This window comes from Hippocampus zosterae, chromosome 7 (genome assembly GCF_025434085.1).
Source record: "Hippocampus zosterae strain Florida chromosome 7, ASM2543408v3, whole genome shotgun sequence".
NCBI lineage: Eukaryota > Metazoa > Chordata > Actinopteri > Syngnathiformes > Syngnathidae > Hippocampus > Hippocampus zosterae.
The window spans coordinates 9259871-9287037 of NC_067457.1; the positions used below are offsets into that span (position 1 = coordinate 9259871).

The 27167-nt window shown below is 40.8% G+C and overlaps 2 protein-coding genes and 2 long non-coding RNA genes across 8 annotated transcripts in view; 2 read left to right on the forward strand and 2 right to left on the reverse strand.

The window, feature by feature from the left end:
- The window catches only part of atp6v0a1b (ATPase H+ transporting V0 subunit a1b), a 32816-nt gene extending 31549 nt beyond the window's left edge, over positions 1 to 1267 (reverse strand). For all 5 annotated transcript variants that reach the window (XM_052071069.1, XM_052071068.1, XM_052071067.1 and 2 more), the window contains exon 1: positions 1158 to 1267. The gene's annotated coding sequence lies outside the window, so the exon portion shown is untranslated. The remainder of the gene's footprint in view (positions 1 to 1157) is intronic.
- Positions 1 to 27167, forward strand: part of LOC127604356 (uncharacterized) — a 137232-nt gene that overhangs the window by 106455 nt on the left and 3610 nt on the right. The window lies entirely within an intron of this gene.
- The window catches only part of LOC127604332 (uncharacterized), a 62969-nt gene that overhangs the window by 33162 nt on the left and 2640 nt on the right, over positions 1 to 27167 (reverse strand). The gene's annotated exons all lie outside the window — the stretch shown is intronic.
- cavin1b (caveolae associated protein 1b) lies at positions 3401 to 26794 on the forward strand. The gene is made up of 2 exons (XM_052071182.1): positions 3401 to 4244; positions 25701 to 26794. Exons 1-2 carry the CDS (start codon positions 3714 to 3716, stop codon positions 26553 to 26555), a joined length of 1386 nt encoding a protein of 461 aa, XP_051927142.1. The 5' UTR covers positions 3401 to 3713; the 3' UTR covers positions 26556 to 26794.

Below are 27167 nucleotides of genomic sequence, written 5' to 3' on the forward strand. Positions count from 1 at the left end.
ACACATCTATGCAAAATTGAATTCCATCCAATGCATTTTCAATCAGAGGTGGCGCTTCGGATCATTGGCCACCCCAAACGTGGAGAGCACAGGTGTCAAACTCATTTTATGTGGCCGGCGAAAGCAAATCATGTATGTCAACTTGCCAAAATCTGTACTGAAATGTGTAATAAATAACGTTGAGACCGGGTACCGGGCCACCCTCCTGGTATACAGTACGTGTGTATATTCCACACCCGTGTCATCTTATGGCCACCCCTTAGTAAGTTATTTTTTCACGCTTGCCACACCACCGAAAAATGTCTGGCTTCGCCCCTCTTTCCAATGCTCAGTTTTGATTGACACAGTCAAAATGTGTTATTTGCAATTTTATTATGAAAATATGTGACTATTATTGCCGTTGTTGTTGTTTTTTTCAGGACTGTAGAACCACACTAACACCTGATTTGAGCATTCTGACACAAATAACAAAATGTACATCGATCTATCCAGTCATTAAACCATTTTGAGACATTTGTCCTTATTAAGGTCGCCTTTGGCATTTTAATCAGCAGGGTTTCATGAAGTAGTTTGTTACCTTTTACCATGTCATAATAGTGACGACATACATTCCCACACCCTTCTCGTCATCAGAATAAATGTATATAGCTGATGTAAAACTAGACGGCAACACACAAGACACAAAAGACCAAACGAGGTATAAGAGAGGGGAACATCAATTATCCGCTACTCTGTGTTTGCATGTTAAGCTTGATCGGAGCCGAGTGAAAACAGAGTCGAGGCCATCTGTCGTGAGCATCCTTCCTACTGCAGCGCTGCCCTTCAGCTCAAGGACGCCATGACGCTACTTGTTTTCATGACAGCATCTATAGCCACTACATTTGTACTCAACCGCCATCTCGTGAAAAACTACAGGTGTATTGTAAGTATTTACAATTCATACACGCTCGAGCATTGAACCCGCAACACGGTCAATGATGTCCAAAAAAGCCGAACCACTGAAAACATCACTCGGTTTCGCAGTGTCGTCCTTACAATTCACACGTCAAACATTATGGATATTTGAAAATAAGGCACTGGAGTTGAACGATATGTTCATGAAAATTTACATGGCATAAAAAAACCATTAGCGATGTATGTATTTTTATTAGACTTACCACTGAAAAGTGCAATTCGACAATTTTTTGGCCTGTCAAGCCTTGTGGATGCGGGATGCTCCGGTCCTTCACTGTGCGTCAAGTGTGACACACTGAACAGGAAATGGGAAATCCGCAACTGAAATCAAAATAAAAGTAAATCGACCGTGCATATTGATTTCAGTTTTCTGTCAATAACACGGTCTCGAGAATTGATAATAAGGCCATCAAGATGGTTTTTTTTGTGGGACGTAAAGTCTATTTATGCTATTCGATTAAATCGGCTGACGATGCACCGTTTTATTTTGAAAGTCATAAATCGAAACACGGCTATACAAAAGTAATGAATGAATGAATGAATGATATGACAGCAAGGACAACTGGATAGCCTCACAGCTCAGAGGTCGTGGGTTCAAATCCAGACTTTGGCCTTCCTTTGTGGACTTTCGCATGTTCTCCCTCTGCCTGCGTGGATTTCCCCCACACATCCTGAAAACATGCATATTAGCTTAATTAAAGCTTTCAAAAGTGTCCTGTGGATGGTTGTTTGTCGAGAATAAGCATCAGTAGTCGCAAGTCACAAAGTAAAAAATACTGCGTAACAATACTCGTAATAGATATTTGGGGTATCTATACTTTACTAGGCTCTTTATTTTTCCAGCCTACTTTTTACTTGTACAGTACTCATTAAATTTTCACGCAAATTTCTATACTTTCTACTTGTTACATTTTTTTAAAGCATTTTAAATTTTTATAGCATTCATTCCTACTTGTCATTGTTTAAAAACACCCCCCCCCAAAAAAAAACCTCAGGATAAATCATGCCAGCATCGACTGATTTTGATTGTAGTTGGACATAGAGCTGGGCAATAAATCAATATGATTATGTATCGCAACAGAAATGTGTTGTGATCAATAAATATTAAATATGTTCAATCGGAAAAAAAAATTGGATGGACACACTGATCCCGAAGTGCAAAGCATTTTATGGGGATATAGGCAGAAGTTGGCAATTTTGGGCATAAAAGTGTGTTTTAAGTGCACAAGAACCATTCTTGTAAGTGTTACAGGAAGAGTACTCACCTGCCAACCTGAAGAATATATACTTTAAATAGTATGGAAACCATTACTTTGACACTCTTACTTGAGTAGAAAGTTAAAGTTGATACTTCAAGTCTTCTGAAACCCTATCTGTAGTACTACCCTTGAGTAATGAATGAGAGTTCTTTTTCCACCTCTAATAAGCGGTGTAGAAAATGGATTGATAATCATAAAAACAACAGTCAGCTGCAATGTATGCGCCGATGTCTTGCTATGATTCAACAGTGTGAACGATGCCTCTTCTGTCCACAATATACTGTTTTTAAAAAAAAAAGGGGAGATTTGGACGGCCATTATTGTCACGTTGCATGGTGGTGGTGGACCCCAAAGAGCAGGCAGGAGGGAGGAGCAGGTTGTACTTGATGAATTGTATTAAAACAGAAAACTAAATCCAAAACAAAGTCCCAAGAACAAAACGAATCCAAAGTAACAAACAAAAACCATGGCAGAAGCTAAAAACTTGACCGAAACAAACAAACATGACAGAAGCCAAGAGCAAACAGCAACAATGACCCGACCATGAGTGCTCGGGCTGGGATTCCTTTTAAAGCACTAATTACCTAATGACCAGCAGGTGTGCAGCTGCAGGAGGAGGGGAGGGGGGGGGCTACAGTGCCACCTGTTGGTCCCAAACCGAATCATGACAATTATGGCTGAAATCATATGAATAAGTCAATAATAACAGTTTATTCAACTATTGTTAAAGTAACTCTCTTATTTATTACACATGAAAATTAAAAAATTTTGGTCCATGTTTTAGCAAGCATCATGGAAGTTGCCATATTTGATTTGATTTCGCGGGCCACATGAAATGATGTGGGGGGCCAGATCTGGGCCCCGGGCCTTAACTTTGACACCAGTGTTTTAGAGTGAGAGGAGTACTAAAAATTATTATACTATTATTATTATATATACTAAATATTAAAAAGTGTTTCTAATGCCATACATTCCTGTTTCTGTTGGGTCTGGGCATTTGTATACACAAATCAGCTCTACTCTGCTCTGCTCTATTCCACCCACACTGATCGAACCAAAGGGGAGGACCTACATGGAGTCTAACGTGGAGTCTTTTTTTCCCTCCCGACTGTGTGCATCCCAAATTTGTGTATGGGAGGGGAAAAGGGAGGGGCTTAATGACACGGGGAGAGCCGAATGGAAAAAAAGGAGAGTGGCCAGAGCAAGAGAGAGAGAGAAAATACAGTTGGTTGTAGCTTGACTTAAGGGTTTCTCTGCCTGGTGAGGCATTCACGTCCCAGAGCTCAAGTGGTAACGTGCAGCTTTGCTTGGCACTATCTACAAAGTGGCCTGAACACAGCAGGGGGGTTGACAAAGAGAGAGAGAGCATTTATGCCTGAGACAGAAAAGGATCTTTGCTAGAGAGGCCGAGTTTCAAGTGAGAAAAATCCAGTAGGAGCCACCAAGAGGACCAACTGAAGAACTTTGATCTCTTAACCTAACACTTTCAACGACACTGACATGGCAGCAATGGAAGCACTGGAGTTGTCAAGCGCGCAGCTAGAGAAACCATCCCTCACGGAGATCTCAGATGACGAAGTCAACATCCCTCTTTCAGAAGATGAAGATGATGTACTGGCAGCGGCAAAGAAAGAGCTGTCCGCCATAGAGACGGAAGGCGAAGCTGCCGAAGACAAGGATGAATCAGGCAAATCGGACCAGCAGGTGAATGGAGTGCTGGTGCTGTCTTTGCTTGACAAGATCATCGGTGCCGTCGATCAGATCCAACAGACCCAGAGCGGGCTGGAATCCAGGCAGCAGGAGATGGAGCGCTCGGTGACCAATATCCAAGGCGAGCTCACAAAGCTGACCAAGAACCACAGCACTACATCCAACAGTGTCAACAAGATGATGGAGAAAGTGCGGAAGGTGAGCGTCAACGTCAAGACGGTGAGAGCCAACTTAGAGAAGCAAGCGGGACAAATCAAGAAACTGGAGACCAACGAGGCTGAGCTGCTCAAGAGACGCAACTTTAAAGTCATGATCTACCAGGTATTTGAGAGTTTATTTCTATGGAGTGCTTGTCTCAGTTTGACTGTAAGAAGCTATCACGACAGATGAATGGGTGTGGCCATGATCAAAATGTCAACTTTCAAGCCCTTAACATCGAATGAAAGTTAAAAACCTGAAATCTGGAAACAATTGTTTTTGCATGCAAATTGAATGACTGTAAATGCTGGTTTTTGAATGTCACTTTACTGAAGACACCTAACAAGGGTGTGGCTAGAGTACATCACGCTGGCATGTCTTCAAGTGACGGTGCTGTCTTCAAACACACACACCACCACCACCAACAACAAGCATACAACCAGAAAATAGCTAAATTCCCCAATGAAATACATGGGGGAAAAAATCACTGCTAAGATGCATTTTTTTAAACCCAAACCACTCATGTAAAAATGCTGCTCAATCGTAATATAGAAACAAATCCCAAAGGGAAAAAAATTATAATTAAATATGCGGGGGAAAAAAATTAGTTAACCCTTTCAGGCACGGTGGCTACTACAGTGAACAGTTTATCATGTTATCAGGTTACAGGGTGCGTGAAAGGGTTAATAGATTAATCTTCAGGTGCTGAATTGAAAGTAAGGGAGGGTCCATTGTGTAATCCCCCCCCTCTGCCCCCCAAGTACCGGTACTATCCATGTAACAGATCAACACCTCATTCTCAATTCTTTCACTCAGAACAGCGTTTTTAACATTCTCAGCGCTTGCAGTTCGAAAAGCATGAGAGGGCTAAACATGAGAAAAATATTCTTCCCAAGTTGAACTCATACAAGCTTTGACACAAACGACACAGTTACAATACAAAGCAACACAGCATTTAGCGTACAATTTTTTTTTTCAATACGATGCATACTTGAATTCTGTCAGTAGACAAGTTACCATGTACTGTATTTGGTTTTCGATCCCAGTTATTGCTTTACCCCAGCCCCTCCTGCCCCACCCCTCGTCTACATTGGTTCAGCTCTCGGAATCCACTCCAGGTGCCTTCCACATATTTTCCTATCCATCGCACATGATGGAATAGACCTGAAGAATACAAGTCTTCACATGTGAAAATGCTCACTGGTTGTCAAATTCATACATAATCCGTTTGGGAAGTCCAAATCTTTGCCCATTTTCAAACAAAAGTTTACCAGAAGAGTGTTGCGGGTTGTGGTTGGGGCTTGTATGTGGAGAGAAAAAGAAGAGTGCAAATACAGTACTGTACTACACTGTATTTGAAATCATTTTTATGTGTTTATTTTTTTGCTTTGAAGAGAGTTCAGGGGAGCCCTATTTTCTTTTTTTAGCTTGTGAGGCAGCAGTGTGATGTGTAATGGCTTGCAGCTTTTTTGCACAGTGGCGCAAGAACATTCAGAGTTTCCACCCTTGACTCAGACATCACGTCTTGGGCCAACCTCGCTCTCTGTTCCTTTCATTCCGAAATGCAGCTGTTCAAATGAGAGCGCCATTCGAGGCAGTCCAGACTAACTGTGAACATATAAAGGAGACAGATATTTGCCAAATGGACTGTAGTTTGGCTTTTTTGCGGAGCACAAAAATGAGAGACAACGCGAAAGACAACGTCGAAATTTCTTCAGAATTGCATCAAATCGAGTGAAATGCACACCAAAAATGTTGAAGATGCTTGGCCCTTTATGCTTCGTTTTAAGATCTTCACGTGTGGCTGCCAGCAATGTCATAACTTTTGATTCATTCTCTTCAGAGACAGGGGGAAAAAAAATCAAGAGAATGTTCAAATTCTTTTGTAATCCCACTGAACTGTAAAAAAGACTCCAAGAATGCCAGACAAGTGAAGTACTGTACTGCAACAGATCAACAACATTTTTACTCACAACGGCATTTTTAAATACGCAAAATAAGGAAATACATCAGGCTCAAGCGGCGAGATGAAAGAACATCACAACTTCCTTTCTTCTTTAGATTTTTATTTTTTTTTTACTTTTCAAACGTGATTTTGCAAAACAGATGATTGGGAGTGAAGTCTGGGGCATTTTATGGTAATTAGCTCTGACAACGTTTTGCAGCAACCAATTGGGGTTTGTTCCTCCTCTAAATCACGACTTCAAAGTCACCACTGTAGCCTGTAGTGAGATGTAATTATCATGGTTCCTGGTTGCATACCCAGAAAAACAAAAAGGACTGCTTGCATTGCCATGACAACCCGGAGCGGGAGGAGACCGGCGATTTTCACTTGTGAAAGCATGTGCCCAGAATGTGGAAACGAAAGCCTGTTAAGACAATAAAAGCATTCTCGCTCATTGAGGTAGCGCTTCGCACTCGACCTTTCATACGCTTGTCAATTTCTGTGCTGACCTGTGGATGTGGTGCATGCAGCACTGCAGACGCAAATCATTAACACTAATATTCAAAGAAGAACAGAATGCAGTGAGCATAGAGACTCACCTCTCAAACCGTATTCTCCCTGCACTTTATACTTTGTTCAGCACACGCTAGCAAAGTTCGTGGTGAGTCCAACAATAACAGGCACACATTATTTGTTTATTTTTGTCTGGTAGTCCGTTGCATGCGTCACGGTTTCCGCCCGCTAAATGACACGTGTAATTCCACGCCTTGGTGGTGACGAAGTGCTGCCTCCCTGAGTGAAAATTATATATATATATATATATATATATATATATATATATATATATATATATATATATATATATATGTGTACAGTGTGTGTGTGTACAGTATATATATTGAGTAAAAAAAAGAATCTTACAATACCAAATTGGAAAAACTTAAGAAAACCGAAAAAAATTAAGACCACTAAACTAATTAAATTAACTAACTGAATTTAAAACCAACAGTCAAAATGAAGTAAAAGAAACTGTAATATAAAATCCCGAACTATTAGAACCCTGATGACAACTGAAGCTGTTCTACATACAGAAAATACCCTTCACCGGCACACTACGGTACTTCAAATAAAAACACACAGCTACTTAGTGGTGTTTATTGCATGAGACCGCCTGTACATGCAGGGAGTACACAGCGTGATCGGGGCTTTGTAGTGGAACTCAAATCAACTTTATGAATTTATAGAGTACTTTAAAACAAGCTTTGCTGCATATAAAGCGATGCTAGATGAAGTAAAAATCAGCCATGCAATAGCAGTTCAAAACGGAAAACCACTAACTTAAATAGAGCAAACACCATAAAACACAAAAACAATGCCGTGTTCATGCAGAGTCAAATATTTTGCCTAACAGAAAACGGAACCTCACAGCAGCAATGTTACGTCGTCCGTGGAGATGTTCTTGCAGTTCCTTTTAAATATAGTTTGCGCACACCGATCCTACATGGACGTCGATGTCTTCTTCCGCAATGTTTACGGTGCACCTCTGCTGTGCTAATTTTAAGGGAATTAAGGGAGCTGCTTCCATTGGCCGGGAAAGAAGCTGCCTTTATTCGCTCCCACAATGGCGCAAACCCCCTTTCTACTGTAGCTAGCACGTCTACGCACCGATGCGCCGTTAGACTGCACTTTCTGTTTCTATTTATCTATTTATCTAAATGTATGAAGTCATTGAAGAGTAAATGGAGAGAATGAAGTCATTTTTTTTCTTTTCCGAACTTTCATGTTGGAATGGCATAATTATAGAAAATGATGAAAAATGTGTAGCAGGGGGGCCTTTGAGAAGACATGTGGATCTCATTTTTGTGACAAGCCACATTGTAAGTTAAGGCAGGGATGGGAAAATGTCAAGATAAATGGGGCCACAAAAAAAAAAGTTCCTTGTACATCAAGGGTGGGCCAGCCATCCGTTACAACAGCCGCTTGTCCACTTTAGCAAGAATATGTGTTTGTCACAATATGAAGTCTCGAATGTATCCATGTTTTTGGAGGGCGCAAATTTAGTAGCTCCTCATGCACTTCAAACGAACTATCAAGGGTTCGTGTGAAAAAAATTGCTGTTTGTGTAAGATTAGTGTTATAGTTTGTAATCTTTCATGACTGAAAACTTGCCAGATAGGTTTGAATTCGGCTTTCTTTTTTACCTGAACTACATCACTTTCTTCACCTAATTTGGTTCTAGCTTCTTTCCAGACCCACTCTTTCTTCTTCTCTGAAGTAAGAGTATAGTCTTGAAGTTGGAGGAGTTTTTTTTTTTAAGCAATATCTGTCATCTTGTGCTAAACATTATTTTTATAACTTAAAACTGTTCCGCTACAGTCAACATTTTCTTTTTCAAAAACAATCGAGGGGCGCCAATTGCCTATCCCTGGGTTTGGGTTTCCCTTAAAAGCCAGTTATGGCTGTAAAAGCAAAGAAATGTATGTCTAACTTGTGCACCCCGCCTACTGCCCATGGACAGCTGGGACAGGCTCAGGCATGCCCATGACCCTTGTGAGAGTAAGTGGAATAAAAAAAAATTGATGGATGGATGAATGTCTAACTCAATATAATTAGTACACATACACAATAAAGTGATGGTTAACCCATTCACTCCCAAAGATGTATTTAGATGTCCCTTTCAGACGCCACACATTTAATCCCAGCTCCTCATTTTATATTGACTGTACTTGAAAAGGCCATTTTCAGACCCTTTTCAAGTACAGTCTGTTAGGGAGGGGCCAGCCAGGCAGCCTCCTCAGCCAGGGTGCTCTGCACCTCACACCTGAAACTCATCAGCTCATCACCCACCTGTTGCTTATCTGCTCGTTTGAACTAGTACAAATTGACTCACAGACCATTCCCCAGTGCAAGTTCGTGCCGTCACCACACTAGTGGATTCTGTTGCCATCTCCTGCAGCTTTGTGGTCCTTGTGCGGACATTTCCTTGTGGACTCCTCGTGCTTCTACCTGAGTGAGTTTGTGAAGACTCCTAAATAAACTACGCTAAGTGTTGGCTTCCACGATACCTGCCTGTTGTCGTGCTATTGGGGTCACATCCAAACCCTAACACAGTCAATATAAAATGAGGAGCTGGGATTAAATGTGTTGTCTGAAAAGACATCTAAATACGTCTTTGAGAGTGAATGAGTTAATCACGATTGCAATCCAAAGGAAAATGTTTCAATAAAGGGTTTTGTAACACCTGTAGGGCCTTGAGTTCAACACAGAGAGATTTACAAAAGCCCAGTAAGTACTGGTAAAATAAATACAATTTGTGAGAGGGTATTTCTGAAGACAAATCAACTTCGTGCATAAGATTTCACATCATCCGGGTGTGAAATTAAGTCGAGCACTTCAAATTTGGCAATCAACAACTTACATAATGGTTGCATAGTGAGAAAAAACAAAGCCAATCAAGTCATCATACAATTGTGAAAGCAATCCTGGAGTTAATCCTTTACCATACTCATTTGTCTGGCTTATTTTATTTATTTTTGAGGGTCTTACTTTTTCATAACTGTAATATTTTTGAGCACAAATGAATGATCACCCGTGTCCTGCATTACTATTTAATGCCGATGCGCCTCAGGGGGATCAAGCATGCGTCTTTGTCCTAAATATGGCACTGTGCGAGACAGACACTGTCCAATAGGGACTGATAAGATGAGATAAGACGTGAGGACAATAAAGTGCACTAAGAATTTGTGACCCGAGATTTCCCCTCCCTTCACCGTGATGGGTCAAAACGCTGAACTGTGGGAGGTCGATGTAAAGGTGTTGAAGGAATCCGTCCCCACTGCGAGCATGGGTGTGTTCTGATTAGGAGCAAGAGACCATATTTGGACAGCTGATTCATTGCACAGGCAGCTATTGTTCTCTCTGCCTACTCATCTTCGTGTGGAACAAGTTCGGTTCCAGCCCTGATCACGCTGTTCCTCCCTCCTCAGCACCCCCACCCATGTGGAGAACTCACTCCACATCTTTTCCTCCTCAAGCTGCCACGGCCTAACCCACTCTACCCCACATCCCATCGCCCTCATTCCTACTCCTCTCCTCGAATTTAGTTACTTGCTTGTTTTTTTTTTTCACTCAGCTGCTATTAATGTGTGAAAGTGCGACACACTGTAGTTCAAAAACTTAACGCACACCTCTTCCCTCCACTTATCTTGATCAGGGACCTGGTTGAGTCCATCCCCGCTTAGTACCTTGGACTAGCCCGTGGGTCGGCAACCCGTGGCTCCAGAGCTGCATGCAGCTCTTTAGCGCCGCCCTAGTGGCTCACCGAAGCTTTTTCAAAAATGGGGGAGAGAAATGTAGTTTTAAAATGGTTTATGTAGGAGGAAAAACATGACACAAACATTCTTAACGTTTTCTAATTTTGTAAAAATGTATAGAATGGAATTTAAATGTCAACATTTCTGTCAACGAAGATTTGCATCATAGTCTGCGACACAAGTTTCTATTAGCAGGGCAGGATGCCAGGCAGGTGGCTGTTGTAATCCGCCCCTCACACCCAAAAAACAGCCTTTCACGTATAATTCACTGAGGGTACTGGCAAAGAATGGGAATCTGGAAGGCCGATAGAAGCATTTTAAAACGGTACACGCGAGCTACGTAGTTAACACAGTGCAAAAGTGCGTCAAATGCCTCCGTGTCTGGTCTGTAGGCATGTTGCGGTCTGTAGGCATTGAAAAAAGGATGGAAGAGGATTCCGACATTCAATAATGCCTTTTAATCTCATGAGCAAAAATTAAGATGGCAATTCCCGTTTAATCTTCTCTAAATTTTAGTGCTAAGCATAGTCGTGTGCCACCATCTAGTGGCCAGAAGTGGAATTAGATCCACAAATAAATAAAACCAAAATGATTTTTAATTGGACCGAACCAATCGGCGAAATAACGGAACCACTGACCCGGAATCCGTCTTTTCATTAATTAAACTCCTAAAGTAATGTACATTTTAAGTTGCAAATCAACAGAAAAGCGCTAAAGTGATAATACAAGCCTAGCTAGAAATCTGCATTCAAGGAGAAAGGAAGGATCTATGTAAGATAAATTAGCAAGAATATAGATAAATTAAGATAAGACTGAACTGGAAACGTTGAAACAAAATTTCTCTTTGTGTTCCCCCGAAAAGGTAACACTTTTTTTTACCATGGTAACAGCTGCATCTGGTGTGGCTCACTGTCCCACTTCCTGACATGAAATCACCAGAAAGCTTTGCAAAAAGTACACAAAGCATTTTGCTACATTGGAAAGAACACACTGCCTGGGAGTTATAATTCAAAACGCATCATGCGCAAACCCCCTCCTCTTTCACAGGTCGACCCAGGCCCATATATGGACATCATAGTCTGAAAAGCTCTGGGCTAACTTTACAAGCCAGATTGTGTGAAATGTTCTTTCAACAGTGACCAGTACTTTCTGGTGTGTTTATTCCAAGTTTCGTTGGGTACTAAAGTGTGTGACAGTTGGGGGTCAAAGTCAAGTATGTGGGCAAAATTGAGAAAGGGGGTGAGAGGATAAATAATCGGAGTATGGCGACAACGAAAGAGAGAGATGTCTAAAAATAGTGCCTATCACATACTTGTTCAATTGTGAGAAAGGAAGAGCCAGTGGGACTGTGTTCCTGTTTGGTCATGAAGATCTGATGCAGGGCCTAAAGAACTTGTGTTGACATCTCCACCACAACATAGGATTGTTGATATAAAATGCTTCCTGAGTCTAATACAGTATACTTTGTATTGCGCAAGCCCGTGAAAGTGGAATTGGATAGGTTCCATGTAAAATGCTGACAAAAAAATATATATATACGGTATATTTTTGGTTCCTACCATTTTATCCAAACATTTTCTAAAGAGCATGCCCTCATTAATGTAAACACCCATTTAACATTAATATTAGAGAATTTGGAATAGCATGCAAGGTTTTGCCTTTCCAATGTTAAATATGTGAAAGGTACCAGCTTTCAAGAGCTGAGCCATACCATAACACTTTTAAGTACCCTTGTGGGGTACCAACCCAACCACAGAAGCAACTAATACTTTAGCACCTGGCATACTGGTTGATGCGGTGCCCCTAAAGTGACATGGAAGTAAAAAACAAAACGACACTACTTCGGAGAAGGAGAGACTTGTGGAGGAGGACTTGGAAACTGTAGTTAAGCTCAAGAATAGATTCAATGTTTTTGTATTTCAAGCCGATTTTAAAGTAGAATCCCATTGAACTCGCCATCAATGTTTGTTGTTTTCAGTTACCCGGAAGAATGAACTGAAAGACAGAAACTTTTTCCAAATAATTTTTGACTTTGTCTTGTAAAAAGCTGCTATTGAGCAACACCGTTAGAAAAACTTAGACTGGGTCCTGCTTGTCAGACACTCACGTGATGACATTGCAATGCAGATTAAAATCAATGTTCCACACGATACTATGACAAGCTAGTTAGCTAGCTAGCTAGATGGAGGTAGTTTATCATATTGGGGCAGTAACACCTTTTTTTTTTTCAACTCCAAAATTGGCAAACCACAAATATCAACAGGACTGGACTGTGCTTGTCTTGTGGAATGAAACTTTCTTACACAAAATGCTTTTTAATCTCTTGGCTTTTCCACCCAAGTCAGATGAAGATGACTCACATTCCCAAGATTTGTTCACGGAAAAACGAAATCACATTTTGTCTCCTCATATGATTCCATTGTTCATGTGATGTTGATCAGAAATTCTCAGAAACTGGACTAAAAGGGCCAAAACAGTGTGGCTGTAAAGCACATTTCTGTATTTTCAAATATTCATTTGATTGTTAAGAAGGAAATATGTGCTCTGACAGCGACAAGACATCTCTTCCGAAATAATCATGCTTCTCAAATGAGACTCCCTTTGAAATACTAAAAGGTCAGATGACTGTGATCTTGTGAGGACAAAGTCGTTGCAACTATTTGAGATCATTTCACAGTCTGACTTAGACACCTGATTTTGTTTGATATATTTTCCACGGTTTTAAATTATTGAGTTGATTCTTTATTTCTTTGTTTCATTTTCAAATATTCAGTATTTGGTCCTCATGAGCCCAGTTTTCCAGTCAAATCCAGTTTTGTTGTTTGGGTGTTGCCAAGTTACTGAGTCAGTTTATTTATTTCTTTAAACTTTCCTGCTTGCAAGAGTTTTGGTATGTGTTGTTAATCCTTCCAGGTGCCCAGTGTGTTAGTCATTCCTTCATATTTTTTTTGCCAGCCCATTAGTTCATGATTTCCTCACTTTACCTTTGTTAATTGTGTGATGAACCAGATTAAGGTGCAGTTTAATTTCACTCAAAATAGTAGGACATTGTTAGTTTGATAAGAGCAATCGAGTGGCGTTGTTTCATATTCCCTTGAGTGCAAAAGCCATTTCATACACATATTAAATGCCTTTAGTGTTAAACTAGTTTATTAGCATGTTGGTTTTCCGCTGCAACGGAATAACGCCACTTCCACAGGTGCAAGCTAAAAAAGTAAAGTTGCCATCTTTTGTCCATTTACATGTACAAAAATCCATTTGCATTTTGAAACCTGAAAACATATTTGAGAATGGGTCTTGAAGCCCCCCTCCCCTACCTGTTTAAGAAACCCTTTATGGATTGGATTGGATAAACTTTGTCAAATGTACTATATGTGTAATTATGGTGACGACATCTCTGAGATGCGGACCACCGTCATGCTCTTCTTTCCTGTAGGCCAGGGGTGTCAAACATAGGACCCGTGGGGCGGAATCGGCCCGCAAGGAGTTTTGATCGGGCCCGCAGGACAATTTAAAAGTGAAAAAATGCACAAAAGACACGGAATGATTTTAATAAGGTGCAATTCATGGAATATCCGCTAGGGGGACACACTGTTTTCATCAGAGGAAAAGACAGCATTGTTTTGATCAGAGAAGAAGACAACAGCAGCCTCAGTCTGTCACTGAGACAGACCCAACACAGCAGACGCTATCAAGGACATGTGAATACTTTATTCTTTACACATATTATAGCACTCTCCTTAGTTTGTAAGGTGTAGGCAGGGATTACATTTAGATTTTATATGCTCATTTAATGGTTTAAAAATTCCTTTCTTTATAAATCTTGTTTAATCTTAAAAGTGCAGTACTATATTTTTCAATGCCAATTACTTAAGGTTTTGTGCCTTTGTACAGTCAGTGGGATCCGTTGCAATGCATATACAATGCATATATATATATATATATATATATATATATATATATATATATATAATTTGATTCTGATGCAGGTTCAGATGATGGGGGGCTAAAAAAACGACTGGAAACCATGGGTTACAGTACGTCACTGATCTTACTACAGTAATTCCCTTTTTTAATTCCATGCTTCGATTGGGGACCTTACATTCCTGTTATGTTCAAATGCTCGGGTACTAAGACAAATAGCAGTTCGAAGAAAGCCACTTTCTTTTTGAGCTATATAAATCTCACCATAAATGCCAAGCTCCTCCATTGTTATTGAAAAGACAAACATGAGGTGGCCATGGGAACGGCCACCGTCATGCCACTCTGGGTTCATGTCACTGTTAGTCAAGCGTGAGGAAATGTACATAATATCGGTCAAGTCAGGGCCAGAGGATGGAATAATTAAAAATACACAGTATTGGCTGGCAACCGATTCAGGGTGTCCCCCGCCTACTGCCCGGAGACAGCTGGGATAGGCTCCAGCACCCCCCGCGACCCTAGTGAGGATCAAGCGGTTAGGAAGATGAATGAATGAATGAAAAGTATATGTAATGGATGGGTCATTCTTCTATAATATTGGTAAAGAAAATAAAAACAGTAATGGTAAAGAAAAAATAAAATCCTAATTTAGCTTTTTTTTCCCTGCCTTGCTTTTAACCCTCTCGGGGACAACATTTACTACAAAGGACAGCTTATCATGTTATCAGGTTAGAGTGCATGAAAGGCTTAATAAAAGGGATAATAGTCTCCCATGCTGAAACGGCATGAAAAGCTCATATTTCCAAATTTTATTGATGATAAATTTTAGGCGTTCATCAAAAAGACAATTTTGACAGAGCAAATGGTGGTGGGACACGCAAGTGCACTTCTTGCATAACGGTAAAGACAGAAGTGCATAAATGTCCGGATCGTGTTTCTGTTTTCCTCCGGTAGGTGGCATCGGAGGGGTTTCCCTTATGAGCTGCACCTGTCTGTAATCACGCTTGATTACCAGCTGCCGCCGACAACCAGCTGGCTGTCGGATTATTAAGCCTTGCTCACGACTCTCTTGCCAAGCGCTTCAATTTTCGAGACGTTCTCGATTTATGACCTCATAGTTTTCATTGTTTCATTTTTATTTTTGCATTACTGCGTAGTCTCGGTTTTGTATTCTCGTGTCTTGGATTCGCTTGTCCTTCCAGCTGACAAGCAATTTACTTTCTCGTTCCTTGTCTTTTGCAAATGATTTTGGTTTGTAAACCGTTTTTCATACCTCGATTTTATCCTTTTCTGCGTTTGTGGGATCTACCCCTATCCAGATTGTTTCAGATCATCACAATGAAGACATAAAACGGCTTGATAAAAACTGTGTAAGTTGCACAGTTTACATGTGTAGCCCTTCAAACTCTCCTGATAAAAGTGTATCTTGTCTGTACATGATCATAGTAACAGCAATACATACATACTAAAGCTCCAACAGTCATACATCTCATAAATAACGCTATTTATTTTGCTGTCTACTATTATGTAAATGCAAAATGGGTTGCCTTGTTCAGACACTTGAGCTCACAGTCCCTCTGGTGTTTGGCAACAACAAATAATGCTTTCATCAGTAGCATTAAAGGAAAAGCCAGTTTGAGTGAAAACGAGAGAGTAATTGTAGAGGGACCAAAAAAAAAAAAACCCTGAAGACACTATGAATTTGGTTTAATTCACGTCACGCCAAAAATAAAAACATGTCAGGCAATAAAACAAAGATCCTATATATCCAAATATAATTAGCATATTCAGAAAACATGTTAAAATCACAAAACTTAGTTCGGGGTTCATAACTGTTAAAATATTTTGCCGTTAATTTTTTTTTGTAAGAAGGAAATGTGTATATATACGTACGCCTCTGCTTTTCAAAACCATTAATAAAACCTATTAGTATAGTACTGGTCAGAAATAGCAATTGACAATTACACACATGTATAATACATCAAAATGTGTTCAAGTTTGTTTATTGAGATCATTACAAAGGTTAGAATGTGTCAATATGAGCGCATTTGCATGTGCGCACGTGAATTTGTTTATATTTTTGTATCTCTATATCCCGACATGAAAGTACATGATCAGAATGCCCCTGAACCAAAGTATGTGGTAACCACAACCTCCAGTGGTAGCTGACAATGGCAAGCTGTGTCTTGCAGAGAAAGTTAAAAGGAGCAAAGAGTGAACACTCCACAGCTTCCTCACTTAAGCATGTCTGCAACCTTGGAAACACTTCATGAAATCTTTATTTTGTGTTAGATTCATGGATGCATAAGAACAAAGTTGCACTGTTTAAGTCCACATGATAAGTGTATGCAAACTGTGTTGGCCTGAGTCAACATTCTGGAGGTTAGCGCAAACTTTTAGGCCAATGGCTGTAAAAATACACCACAAGTGGAGAGAAAATTTATCTGCAGCCGTTGGCGTTATCTGGAACTAAAACACAGAGAAATATTTGTTATGTTGCTATGGTGGTGATGCTGATCTGACTCGTTCACACTGTTCTCATATGCTACATTTAGTCTTCTTTCCTACAGTGGCTACAAGGTAACCACGGAGGAATAGGAAAACAAATGCAGGTGTGTAAGGGTAAAGAATGAAGGGAATTTGTGCAGATGGAAGGAAATGGGGGTGCGGGGGGGGGGGGGGGGAAAGAAGAGCAGCAGACAAAAAAAGTATTGTAACAATATCAGGGGGTGGAGTAAGGGGATGGGGCAAGAGCATGCTACCGTGCTCCAGTGCAGTGCAACACCAGGCCGAGTGACTCATCCCTTGCACTCCCCCCTCGGGGAGCTGTGGCATGCCATCACTTTATATAGCAATCTTGCTCTCTCTGGTCCCATGCCTCTGATTGAAGGGAACGACTGGAAAAATAGGGAGAGGAATAATGAGTTCCCTCCCAAGATTTTTACCCCTCTTATGACCGTCACACGCTTTCCCATGGTGCTCTCTTGAGAATTGTGGACAAAAAGACACGCATGTCTAAACACTCAACACCCTGCAAAGATAATACACAACTATATTCTCTGATGATTATAGTTGAACTATATATATAATTGCTAGTTATACACACAGACACACACTGTAGAATGCATGAAAAGAAATGTGTGCTCGACAATTTAGCCACCAAATGGCTCGCTCATCACTGTGAGGAAAATAAAATTCCATCATAAAGACATTATAAATTTAAAATCAAATCTTATTCAATCCAAACAAAATTACAACCTTCAATCTGGCTTTAAGAAATTCGGACGTTTCGCGTGAAGCCTACAATTCCATGACCACTTGGCAAACTGTCATTACACATGAGCTCTGATGTTCCAAAAAAATAAGAGTTGACTGAATGGGCTGATTTAGTTGGGCAGTATAAAATGGAAATACGATGTCCCCATTTGCCTCTTGAAACCCATCCAGTTCCTCTTTACATCACTCGTTATGACGATTCAGTGTTTTCCTGGATTTACTGGAAAATCCCTCAGCATTTATGTGTGTGTGTGTGCGTGTGACACTGTGTGTGTGTGAGAGACTGTTTTTGTGTGTAAGGCGTGTAATGGAATGTGTACTCCTACACTGGACAGAACTGATGTTGCTCATGCAGGTACACTAAATGCACGCACACTCACAAAGACATCTGGCTTTGGCTTAGCAGCAGGGGAGTTCATGGTAGCTGAGGTTTAAACAGGAAAACAGTAACAGAGAGGGGTGTGTAATGGCGGGATTCCTCCGTGCAGCGCTGATGAGAGGTTGCAGTGTGGGCTCAGGGTAGAAACCTTCCATAGAATGTACAAACTACAGTGACTCATGCACAAGTTGAACTCAAGTTATCAAACAAATGCTTATTTAGAGGTTGTCCTATATCACTTACATAAGTGATGATAGTAACTATTTTGGTTGATATGCTGGCTTCTTTTTAGATTTGTACCAACTTAATACGACTTTTTTTTCTTCCTCCATGATGTTGAGTTGAAAGGGTGCATGACCACATGGCCACAGATGGCACAAGTATCCAACATGCCTGGAAATTATTGTTGCCACTAATTCCTGCACTGATTAAATACCACAATGACTCATTGGACTCAGTGCCAACATAAAGATGGCTATATTGGGACACATAAAATGCATTTATTACATTTTTTCCCCAAAAGGTCTCTAGTCTCGAATATGAATCCTTATTCAGGGTGATAATAGTCTCCAATTTTTCCTGATGGTTTATATTTCGTTTTTGACCTTTGTGTTTCTAATTCAGTGAGTTTAGTGTTTTTTAAAGCAAGTTTGTATACTTTCAAAAATGCTTTATTTTAGCTCACATTTGATTGGTTTTGTATTAGGTTTTTTTTTTAATGTGCAAGATTTTAAAAATAGGTCATATTCAGGTCACTAAGTATTGTTCTAATTAACCCTTTCAGGGATAGCTTACAGGTTATCATTATTGTTTCATGAAAAGGTTAAAAAGTCAACCAATTATTTTATTTCTTTTTTATTCATAAAACGCATCCTGGATGGGCTTTGTTTTTTATATGTTTAACTTGCATTGCCTTCTCCCCATAGCGGCTAGCGAGCTGGTTAGCTAGATCGATAGCTAGTTAGCGAGCTGGCTCGATAGCTATCTGGCGAGCTGCCTAGCTAGCTAGATAGATTCAATTCAGGAAACTGGCAGATCTATTCAAACTGTGAGCACTGTATACATTTGAAGCCTGAAATAAAAGTAATGGTTCACACGTAGATATTTCAATAATAATGCGTAATTACACCAAATTACTCATGAGAATTTGTAGTCACAATCTGAAAGGCAGTGTGGTGGGGAATGGTGGATGGATACTGGCATCATGCAGACACACCATGAAAGAGAAATGCTGTGCGGTGCTGATCACATCATCCGGCTAATCTCAGCAGCTCAGACTGAAACGTTGTGGCGCACACACTTTCAAACATCTACCACAATTGGCCTTGGGAAGAAGGCCAATTGCAAAAAGTTTTGCTTTACATTAATCATAAAAATCAAACATTTTCGGTTCTACTTTCATAGTTTGATTCAAACTCAAGAATTTTTCAGAAATATGAGTGAGAGCTTTCCTGACTAGTTGTGTTGAAAGGAAAAAGAGAATTATTTGATTGGCTGAAATTCTTGCTTCAGTCTTGATAAGAAGTCACCGGGGTTTCTTAATTGCTTGAAACACTGTTGTTAGCAACTGATGGCCATAGGGTCAAAATTTCCACATCAATTTCAGAAACCTCAGAGCCTCATGATAAGAAATTTCCATGCTGTCAAGGGCATGACCAAAAATGTACGGCGCTATAACCTCTAATTGTACTATTTTCTAAGGGGAAGAAAATGAACCAAAACGATATTTAATAAAATTAATTATGAATCATAGCTTAAGATCATACTTTGTATGCAGGGACATAAAAAAAATGTGATTCAACCCTTTTGCATTCAATACATTCACACAGACACAAGCTTTGGTACAATAGGTTTTGTAATTATTGTAAATTTCCTCAGGTCGAAGTAGTTTGAGTGCAAATCAAATTATTTTCCCTGTTTTGCTGACACAAAAGAGAACATGTTGTTTCTGCAGCTCAGTCGAGACAATCAAACAAACACAAACTCACTCCACCACTGCATACCTCATTTGTCTATTTTCCATGGCTCAGAGTGTGTACCTTCCTGCCTTTGGCCCAGAAGCTTCACGGAGAACAATGTCTCATTAACTTAGGAGGTTCAGGAAGTCAACACGCGGGGAATGCTTGAACTTTCCCACATACTCTCTACATGTTTCATGATGTATGTGCATGTATACGTTTTGAACGCACATCCATGCAGGTTTGAATCCAAACAAAAAAGTGAAGCACAATCAGCTGCCAAAATGAGCTCTCCCAGGCGCAAAACGTATGACTTAGTTAAGTCAAAACATTCATTCATTCATTCATCTTCCGAGCCGCTTGATCCCTCACTAGGGCCACGGGGGGTGCTGGAGCCTATCCCAGCTGTCTTCGGGCAGTAGGCGGGGGACACCCTGAATCGGTTGCCAGCCAATCGCAGGGCACACATAAACGAACAACCATTCGCACTCACACTCACACCGAGGGACAATTTAGAGTGTTCAATCAGCCTGCCACGCATGTTTTTGGAATGTGGGAGGAAACCGGAGCACCCGGAGAAAACCCACGCAGGCCCGGGGAGAACATGCAAACTCCACACAGGGAGGCCGGAGCTGGAATCAAACCCGGTACCTCTGCACTGTGAAGCCGACGTGCTAACCACTGGACTACCGGGCCGCCCTAAGTCAAAACATTTGTTGCAATATATTGTATAACGCCCTAACTAGTCGAAACATGGTTTTCCAATTAATATTGCATTTGAGGAATATGAACTAAGCAGAAAAATCCACCTGTTGATATCCGTCTCAGGGGGCCGCCATTTTGATTTATACTGCTACTTGCTATCGACTGAAAATGACATCTCTGTGCCAAAGTGCTAAAATTACGACCGTTAGAGCTCACCTGTTTTTTTTTTTTGTTTTTTTTTTTGGTTTGGTCATGTGATTTTCACAAGCTGGGCCTTTAGATGTCATTTTTAGTTGACGGCAACTAGCGGTACAGGCCGCCCCATGAGATGGATCACAGGTGGATTTTAATGATTAGTTCAGATTCCACACTTGCAATATTAATTTGAAAACGATTAATTTGAACTTTTTTAAGACCAGGGGGATGCGTGGAACATATTGTAAAGAACACTGTGACTTAACTTCTCCTTTGAGATGACTGGACAATAGAGACTGACATTGGTAGTCAAAGTCATAGCAATATAGTGCATTGCGATTAAATTGAGAATGGGTGGCGATATATTTTATGGAAATCGTTTTTTTCAGGGAACAACTCTAAGACAATTAGTGAGACAATTCTCCCTATTTGTGAGACTGTTCTATATATGATGTCATTTTCCAGTCATCCTTTCTTGTGGCCTCTGTTTGGCTAAGATTACTTACAATTAGAGGTCACAGCACTGCATATTGTTCGGCGCGCTCATGGCCTCACGGAATTTCCTTTTCATGTGGATTGAAAACTCCAAAGTTGATGTGGAAAGACATTTTGACCCGATGGACAGTCGTTGCTAACAACAGGGGCTCAACCAATTAAGAAAACCCACTGACATTTTATCAAGACTGTAGCAAGAATTTCAGTGAGGCAAATATTTTCCATTTTCCTTTGAACACAGCTGGTCAGGAAAGCCGAGATTCCTCTTTCGAGGTCAAGTTTACCCAAGACACTGCAATACAATACCTTCATAAAACCGCCATCAAGCCTCAACAGAAAACAATAGAATGGAGACCGACCCCCCCCCCCCCCCTCCACTCTGTGCCCCACCCTCATTCTCCCTTGCCTCCAGCTCCTGGCCTTTGATGCGATCATCTTCCTGCTAAGCAGATTTCCACTTTTTCCACCTCTGTGAAGGATCATCCAGTTTGTGCTGGGACTTGTTTCATGCAACAGCACAACAGCCACAACGTCATTTGTTGTGACGTTGGTTGTGTTCCTGTTTTGTTGCCTTTTCACGAGTACATCCACCTTCAAGGAAATCCCCCTCCGCCCTTTTTATGTCTTTTCCATCCCTTCATTAACAATTTATAGTGCATTGTATTCCAAAGGTAAAGTGTCACATAAGAGGAAAATCCCGGTGCAAAAGTGAGAAAAATAGCTGCTTGTTGATTGATGAGCCAAGAAAACGAAGGCAACAAGAGAAGGAAAAGAGAAACAAGCGGCGCTATGGACTTCTTCATCGGTGTGGTCATTTCTGCATATTGACCCATTTAATCCCAAAATTTTCCCAGACATTTAAAAGGCAAAATCAGGTGTCATTGGGAGTCCGTTTAAGTAATAAGCAATAAAAAAATATTGAGCCCTGTAAATTAAATCATTGCTGTCCTTCACAAATGTGACTGGTGGGATCAAATGGGTGAAGGATTACACTGCAAGTGATGATTTGAGAGCAAGCCAAGGACAAACAAAGTACAGTGGTACCTCTACTTATGAAATTAATTGCTTCTTGAAGAATTTTCTTAAACTAGAAAACCAAAATTCAGACATAAATGACCTTGCCCCGTCGCCTGCTATCTGTCTGAACACGTGAATATTGTACAAGAGAGAAGCCGCGGGCCCTCTTGGTCAGCCATCTTGCAATTTTGAAAATATAAGGAAACATTGTACCATGTGAAAGTCATTTTGCTGAGGTATGTGGAGGTAGTAATTCATGGTCTTTCTGCATTCCTCTTTATTTTTCCATCCAATCCATCTATCCTCGGTGAGCTGATTTATAGTCTGTCACTCCAATGGAAAATCTCGAGTTTTCAAGAACTAATGTGTTCGTATGAAAAATTGTTTGCATGTTTGTTTGCTATTTTAGGTTTTTGTTGTTTTTCTCATGAATACAATTTGAAATAGTCTTGATATTCATTTAATAATGTGTCATTGGATACACCCATACTAATTTAGATAGACTAATGTGTAGGAAACTGTGTCTGTAAGTTTGTATGCATATATGGAAAAATATATGTATATGTGTGTGTGTATACAGTATGCGTGTGTGTGTGTGTACTGTATGTATGTATACATCACAGGGCACACATAACCTGCAAAAAACTAGAAGAAAATTGCTTTACCTACATCCTGGCATGCACTGACAAACAACCATTCACACTCACAGTCACACCTTTAGTATTTTTGGAATATGGGAGGAAACGGGAATACCCGGAGAAATATACACATCCATCCGTCCATTTTCTGATCCGCTTATGCTCACAAGTTTCGCCGGTGGGCTGGAACCCATCCCATCTGTCTTCGGACAGTAGGTGGGGAATACCCTGAACTGGTTGCCAGCCGGGCGGCCCGGTAGCCCAGTGGTTAGCACGTCGGCTTCACAGTACAGAGGTATCGGGTTCGATTCCAGCTCCGGCCTCCCTGTGTGGAGTTTGCATGTTCTCCCCGGGCCTGCGTGGGTTTTCTCCGGGTTTTCTCCGGGTGCTCCGGTTTCCTCCCACATTCCAAAAACATGGCAGGCTGATTGAAAATGCTAAATTGTCCCTAGGTGTGAGTGTGAGCGCGGATGGTTGTTTGTCTCTGTGTGCCCTGCGATTGGCTGGCAACCGATTCAGGGTGTCCCCCGCCTACTGCCCGAAGACAGCTGGGATAGGCTCCAGCACCCCCCGCGACCCTAGTGAGGATCAAGCGGCTCGGAAGATGAATGAATGAATGAATGGTTGCCAGCCAATCACAGGGCACAGAGTGACAAACAAAAATTTGCAATCATAATCACACCTAGGGACAATGTTAAGCGTGCCAGTAACCTGCCATGCGTGTTTTTGGAATGTGGGAGGAAACCAGCGTACACGGTGAAAAGAAAACCCACGCAGGCATGGGGAGAACATGAAAAGTCCACACAGGAAGGCCGTGCCGGAATCAAACTCTGCACCTCTTCACTAATAAATCGCTCACGGTGCCACTGGAGAATATATACACTTTAGTTCATAATGAAAAATAAATTAGGGGGTCGGATTAAATTAGTATTTAACTTCTACCTACTCCTTTTCGATAATGATGCATGAAGCATTGTTTTCTTATTTACGCTAATTCACTATGGATAATAATTTTTGTTGTTTTGTAACATTTATTTATTTTACTGTTCGTAAATTATGTTCAAAATAAAGATTTCAATTCATGAGTTTACATACTGGCGTCACAATGGCTAACTGGTTAGCATGTCCGCCCCACAGTGCAGAGGCTGTGGGTTTGAATCCGGGCCCGATGTTCTCTCTGTGCCTACGTGGGTTTTCTCCGGGTACTCCGCTTTCCTCCCACATTCCAAAAACATGCGTGGCAGGTTGATTGGGGACTTGAAATTGAGTGTGAGCGCGGATCGTTGTTCGTCTGGGTGTGCCCTGCGATTGACTGATTGGCTGGCAACCAGTTCCGCATGTCACCTGCCTACAGCCCGAAGACAGCTGGGAGAAGCGGATGTGATCGTTAATGGATGTTCTACATACCCTGGAGGAATTTATGCAATGTTCAGTTAACCTTGTTAATAAATATCATGAAATTAATCCATCTACTGTTAGGTCAAAGTCTGTTATTATATTACGTGGTAAATCCAAGTGAGCCTGCAAAAAACTTGCTTTACCTCCATCTTAGCATGCATAGACAAGCAAAAGGTAATCATGTTGTCACACCATATATTAAACTGAGCATTGGGGAATGCTTCGAGTTGCAGCTTTTCTTGTGGAGGTGATGTTCTTGCACAACACTTTAGCAAAAGGGATGTTTCCATTGCCTGATCGCTCTGTCAATGTTAATGTACATTTCGCTCTATAATTTTTTCCTCTTTGGCATGACTGAGATGAGTGAAACTTGACAATAAGATCACTTGTTTTTTTTGTTTTTTTGTAAATTATGACGAAACATTATCTGGAGTTTCTCACAGCTATATCAAGTTTCCATGTCTATTCTGTTGCATTCTCCCGATGAATACTGATTGCTACTGTTTTAATGAGAATGCACTCAACCAGCTTTAAACAGCAGATGGATTAACACTGCAGATTTTCTTTTTGGACAGAATGATGACAGCAAGGAACACTTATGCACAGCATACGCACGTGCATACACACACCTCCAATTTGACACTGCGTTTCATTTGCAGCGACTATGCATCATATTGTCATAGTCATTCCATATTTGAGTCGTGCTATTTGTTGAATTTGGTTAAGGTTTCTTTTTTGAGCTGAAGTGACGTAAGAGTTTTTCTCCTCACAAAAAAAAAAAAAAAGAAAACATTGGGGGAGTGAGAAGAAACCTTAAACTTAATCTATATTTGAAGGTTTTATCAGCACCACTCAATTTTTTAATTTGCCTTCATTATATATTACCTACATTATAAATTATACACTCCAATCTAGTCTGAGTTTACCAGGACCTGACGTGCAGCTGGTTGATTTACTTGCCCAATTTCCTTTCTTTCTACTGCCCCCTATCGAAAATTTAAAACGGTGCTTTCTGTATCATTAAACTTGTGAACTGAAGAAAATAAATTGCATCATCAGTTTAAACGTCAACCTCTCTTCCAGATTAATAATTTCTTCAAATCCATGGTAACCCTTTGTCCTGGGGTCAAATGAATCTGCAGTTCGCAAAAATGGTTTGATGGTAAAAGAAAGAAATCGATAAGATCCTAAATTGTTCTGTAATAAAAACCATGATTCATGAACAATGAGTGGTTCTCAGAATTTAAATATTGTTAATAAATGTTACAACTGCTCTAAATCTGGGAGTTCACTGCATTCATATTTAACTTTTTTTTCTTTGTTTGTTTTTTGTTTACAGGATGAAGTCAAAGTTCCCTCCAAACTTAACGTTTCCAAGTCCATGCGGGTCTCTGAGTCTGTATCAGGAAGCAGAGGAGGAAGTGTGCTCGAGCTCAAGGAAGCTACGGAGGAGCCCGGAGAGGACGTGGAAGAGGGTGAGAAGGAAAACAAACCCACTATCGACCTTTCCTCAGATGAGGAGGGCGTGGCGATCGAGGACGTCCTTTACGAGACCCGTGCGGAACGTATCAAGCGCAGCAGTCTGCAGCGTGTGCAAAACCTGAAGACCGTATTCTCCAAAGAGAAGATGGACAAGACTAAGGCGAGGACCATGGAGAACCTGGAGAAGACCAAGCAGAACCTGGAGAAGACAAAGCAGAAGACAAAACTAAATCTGGAGAAGACCAGGCAGAAAACTAAGGAGAACATCGTGAATACAAAGCAAAAGGCGAAAGAGAACCTGGAGAAAACCCGACACAATATTGAGAAGAAGATGGGAAAACTTGGAACACGCATGAGTGTCAATCCGGAACGCAAGCAGAAGATCCAGACGTCCCGCAACAAGATGCAGAAAGCTTTCACGCCAGACCACGTGGTTTATGCACGTTCCAAAACTGCCGTGTACAAGGTACCCCCTTTTACCTTCCATGTCAAGAAAGTCCGTGACGGCGCCGTCGAGGTGGTCCAAGGCACTGAAATGGTGGAGGTCTCCCAGAACGCCGAGCCCTTCAACGAAGTGGATGAAGAAGTCGAGGGAGAGGGAGTGGAGGTCGAGATGGAAATGATGAATGGTGGAGATGATGATGACGATGAAGATGAAGAGGAGGAAAGCCATGATGTCCTTGAGGAGGATAAAGACAGAGACAGCGACTAGATAAAGAATAAGGAATTTGCCAAAGTGTTTGACAACCAACCCAGAGGTTATTTTGTAAAAACTGAATACAGTTTCGGGATTGAACATTTTATTTTCCTTCAATTTGATCCGACTATCGTTGTTTTCTTTTGTTCATTCGGGATATCATAATATGCCTCCATGCCGAGTTAAAACGGGAGAGCTGGCAAAGATTCAGAGTACCGTATTTCCTACACTATAGGGCGCTTTGGATTATAAGGCGCACCTTCAATGAACGGCCTATTTAAAAAAAACTGTTTTCATATATAGGGCGCACTGCATTACAAAAAAATAACGACAATAATGGCTGCGGTTGCGCTATGCAGCCACTAAGATGACAATACGATACGGGAATACAATCCCATACAATCCAGCTTTATTTGTACAGTTGTGGTGGACCCCAAAAAGCAGGCAGGAAGGAGGAGCGGGGTGTATTTGAAGAATTGTATTTAAAACAAAGAAAACTAAATCCAAAACACACAAAGTCCAAAGTATCAAACAGAAACCATGGCTAAATCTAAAACATAACAATGAACTAAACATGACAGAAAACAAGAGCAAACAGCAACACACATGACAGTAGCGAGAACAAAC

Coding starts and splice junctions, on each gene's coding strand:
- cavin1b (XM_052071182.1), top strand. CDS start 3,714: ATGGCAGCAATGGAAGCACTGGAGTTGTCAAGCGCGCAGCTAGAGAAA. Junction 4,245..25,700: donor TTAAAGTCATGATCTACCAG/GTATTTGAGAGT, acceptor TTTTGTTTACAG/GATGAAGTCAAAGTTCCCTC.